Source organism: Notothenia coriiceps, unplaced genomic scaffold (assembly GCF_000735185.1).
Source record: "Notothenia coriiceps isolate Sejong01 unplaced genomic scaffold, NC01 NC01_scaffold00027462, whole genome shotgun sequence".
Classification (NCBI taxonomy): domain Eukaryota; kingdom Metazoa; phylum Chordata; class Actinopteri; order Perciformes; family Nototheniidae; genus Notothenia; species Notothenia coriiceps.
The window spans coordinates 13,211-17,781 of NW_011360163.1; the positions used below are offsets into that span (position 1 = coordinate 13,211).

The following is a 4,571-nucleotide window of genomic DNA, read 5'->3' on the forward strand; positions in this document are numbered from 1 at the left end:
TTGTAGACTTAACTAAAGGTAGCGTATTAAATAAATGTAGGGGAGTAGGCTACAATTACACAATTTACCTCTGAATTGTAGTGGGGTAAGTAGCCTACTACGTAACCTACCATTTACATACTCAACTAAAGTACAAGTAGGCTATTTCTAAATCACAAGTACAGTAGCCTACTTGAGTATACAAGTTAGCCTATTTCCCACCTCTGGTCAACAATGTTAGATCTTTATGTCAACTTACTAATAATATATCTTGAGTATTATCATAAAAATAGCACGTTTATTTATTTTAACAAACCACGTTCTCCAAGTAAAATCTATAGAACATATAATGTTTAATCTTTTTGAAAAATATGATCGGACCATCAGTAACAGATCATCAGCAGATCAGTCCGATTAAAAGTCATGCCAAAACAGCGACATTTTACGCGATAAATACGGGTTTAAATATCAGCATTTGCCACGGAAGGCGAGTGGCAGCTACCGTAAACCTTCTCTTAACTCTTAACTTGTGGCATTTACTTGCCACGGCAAGTTGTGGCATATACTTGCCACGGCAAGTTGTGGCATATCTAAGTTGTGGCATATACTTGCCACGTCAAGTTGTGGCATGGTTTTGGCATATACTTGCCACGGCAAGTTGTGGCATCTGTGGCATATACTTGCCACAGATACCACGAAGTTGCGGCCTCCGTGGCAGATGCCGGAAGTACTTGCCACTGCCCGCAGATGCCACGAAATGCGCTTGCTGTCTCTCTCTCTGAGTCTGCTGTTGACTCGTGCACAATAGCCGCGGGAAGTAGGGGTGCTAGAGGCGGTGCTGCGAATGGTGTACATTTGAAAAACTTCATGTTACTGCTGTTGAAATATCTCCCCACTTTTATCCGCAACCCCTAAGTAAAATTACTTCCCATTTCCCGCGGCTATGCTCGTGCATGACGAGTCTGGATCTCTGGATCTGCAATACGGTTACGGCTCTGAGTCCCCACGAGTCTGCAGGAAGTGAAGGAAGTTCCCATGATTCAGTGAGTCAGGATTTGCGAATCTGAGTCTGCTGTTGACTCGTCCATGATGAGTCTGCCTGGATCTCTGGATCTGCTACGGTTACGGCTCTGAGTCCGCACGAGTCTGCAAGAAGATGCACTGATCCGCGTCCCCTGAGCCAAACCATAACTTCTGGCAGCTATCCTACTTGCTAAAGGCTAGGCAGATGGACTGGGGTACGCTGTAATGTGATTTTACATGTTATAAGGAGGGTGGCGAGTGACGCAATTTATAGTTTTAATTTGTACGTCACCAGGAGTAGGACTCAAAGGACTTGGGAGACTCGTCACGACCAGCTCATTACTGCGATCCGGGTTAATGATCCGGATGAATCAGGACTCACCCATCTCTAGAAGCAAGCAGCAGCGCTGAGTGGCAGAGCCATACATGTGTTAAACCGAAATTCAATAAACATCCCAATCCCCTATGCTGAAGTTGCAAAAACACCACGATTTTATGATCCAATTCTATCGGTTTACCAGTTACACAGGGACGCAGGAAGTCAGTCAGGGTTGGGGTTGCATGCAGCGTCTCGCAGCAGAGTAACTGTGGTGCGGAGGAGGGGGGCTGCAAGTGGAGCCTCGCAGTTTTTCAAATTGATATGTGAAGCTCATTAGCTAGCCAACATGTATCTAGCAAATGTTTAGCAAAATATTAGAAGTGAGGCTACTAGACCGAAAGTGTCTCTAGGAATAATGTTGGCCCTTGAACAAATGTAGTTGCTGATCCCTGTTTTAGAGTAACTGTTTCTTATTAGACACTAAAATCAGAAGATGCCTGAGGATGCTTGTGATTTGTATATTGCACGTCATGCGTTTGTCAGCATAAATGTACCCTGAAGTCAGGCAGTGATAAAGAAGATTACGCATAGATATTCAACCAAAACCTGTATTCATTCATCAATGGTGCAGGTTTGGACTTGCATATTTTGAGAATAGGTGGTGCTGACAGTCTATGTTTGTGTGGGGTAAGGCTGTTTTTATGTGAGTTGATGTGTGATTTTGTCTGTTTCCTGTGTGTTATATACTTTTTGGTGATGTAGTCAAACATTTGAATGTTTGGATTAAATGAGTATATAATATCAAAACCTTTCATACAGATTTGGTCAATCGAAAACCACCAGAATTTACATTAAAGGAGTCACAAAATATTACCTTTTAGTTTACTTCCTGCTCCTTTTCAATGGCATTAAAACCCCAAGTTTAGTCTGCCAAAACCCTGTCTCTGTGAAAGAGGGATGTACTGTATGTGCTAATATGAAACTATGGTACTGCTCAGAAGAGTCTTATCAGCACCTTCTGGCTTGCAAATCAAGTTGAATGCAATCAAGTCGAATTGCAAAGCAATGATTCACACTCTGATTAGTTGAGTGATTGGTTGCAAGTTTGTAGACAATCATGTCATAGTTAGTCCTTTAGCAAATGATGGAATATGTCATTGCCATATGCAACATCTTCCTTTTTTAATTCAAATGTATATGTGTTGGTGTTATATGCCATCCTTTATTACATTCAGGTTGTTCTCTTACTATGCTGATAAAGAAAGACACCAGAACCGTAGTCACGTAGTTTAATTGAATAAGAATTTGTGTATTTTCTGAAAAGTGTCCCTTTTTAGACTGGATTTATTTCGTAGATGCACATAATAGAGTACCTTCGTCAAAATAAGCATTTGCTGATGTTTTATGCTCTCAGCTGGTCTAATATATTCTAAATTACACAGGCTTTTCTGGGTTTGGTTTGGCCTCCAAAAGCTGATGTTTAAGGATTAACGATGATAGCAGCTTGTAGCTCATCTCAGAGAATAAGCCCTAATATTGAACACGACAAATGTCACACAATATATCATTTTTTGCATTTTTATACTCCCTAGCAATGGCTCAAAATACAGTTAAAAATCAAACTGTACATAATTACAGCAATACTTGATTATGGCAAAAAACATAGTCACATTACTTTGGTCATCATTGACATCATGTTTTATTCTATAAAACCTTTCCTAATTTCTTTGTATGTTGCCTTCAGGTGGAGCGCATCGTGGACAAGAGGCGGAACAAGAAGGGCAAGTGGGAATACCTGATAAGATGGAAAGGTTATGGCAGTAAGGAGGACACATGGGAGCCAGAGCACCACCTACTGCACTGCGAGGAATTTATTGACCAGTACAACAGCCTGAAACTGCTTTCACACAAACGGCCCAAGGTTCCAAAAAATCGTCAGGAGCCCCTTATCACCAGCCAGCCATCTGCTACAGAAAACTCCAGAGCTCGGTCTGAGACCCGAAAGAAAAAAAGGACGTTTGGCCCAGCTGTTGGAGTTAGAGTAGGAGCTGTTCTGGGGATAGGAAGTTCAGGGTCAGGTGGTCCCACACAGAAGCAGAAGAAGGTGGCTGTTGGACCTGGGAAACATGCCTTAGGGGATCGGATAAGAAAAGCTATGACGTACAAGGCTCTTCCACCGGGAGGGCATCACTTTGTTCCTCCAATGAGGGTCCCTTATAACGGACTGCAGAATGGAGACATGGACCCTCTCATGTACAGGACAGCAGCAAGGCCACATAGACTCCCTTTGGACAGAGCGGAAAGAGAACTAGGAGCCATGGAAACCACTGGACCACAGTTCACCACTGAGCTAGGTAAGATGTTAAAGGTCACCTGTTATGCAAAATCCACTTTTGCCTGTATTTTATACATCAACATGTGTCCCCTCTGTGTAAAGAGGTTATGAAAATGTCAGGAAAAAAGATTCGCTCACTTTTTGTCCTGATCCATTTATATAAAAACCTCTCTGAAAATGAGCTGATCAGATTTTGGCCACTTTATGATGTCATAACGATTTTTTGCCTTGTGTAACCATTACGGCCCGTCTACACAGCAGCGTTAAAAAAAACTTCCAACGCTTCCAGCGCTTCTCTGCCCATTCACTTTGAATGGGGTGACGTCACTTTGCCTCGCTTTTCGCCGAACTGCATTGTGGGGAAGCAAAGCGAAGATTTCCAGGATTTCCAGGATTTTTTTTAAGCTGAGGTGGAAGCGTCAGCCAATCAAATCCTGTTTATGCAAATCTGACAGTACAAGCGCTAGCCAATCAAACCGCGTGCAAGCTGGGAGAGCCAGACCGCAGTTCATTTTCTATATTCCTGAAAATGGAGGAGAAATTAGTTATTGCTTTAGCAAATCAACCGGTTCTTTATGACCAGTCGCTAATAACTTACCGGGATACAAACTGGAGGAACCAGGCATGGAGGGAGGTGGCAGAGACAGTGGGTGAAACTGGTAGGTTTTCGCCTGTTTGGGGATTTTATATCCAGTTTACTTCGTTTTAACATTGCTATTGCTTTGTATGTCGGGGGCGGGAGATTCATGTGATTGGTCGTTGGTCGCAAAAAATCCCCAAGCTTTCAGACACGCCCAGCTCCAAGATTTTCAAGATTTTTTTAAAGCTGCTGTGTGGACGGGCCGTTACTGATTTTTCCCCAGTTTTGCAATAAGGCTCATTTGCATTAAAATTGGTAAATGTTGCACCAAATGT

General features: G+C 42.6%; 1 protein-coding gene across 2 annotated transcripts in view; it reads left to right on the forward strand.

Moving 5' to 3' along the window:
- Positions 1-4,571, forward strand: part of cdyl (chromodomain protein, Y-like) — a 27,668-nt gene that overhangs the window by 11,561 nt on the left and 11,536 nt on the right. For both annotated transcript variants that reach the window (XM_010785248.1, XM_010785247.1), the window contains exon 2: positions 3,066-3,675. In XM_010785248.1, the coding sequence (XP_010783550.1) occupies positions 3,066-3,675 (610 nt within the window). The remainder of the gene's footprint in view (positions 1-3,065; positions 3,676-4,571) is intronic.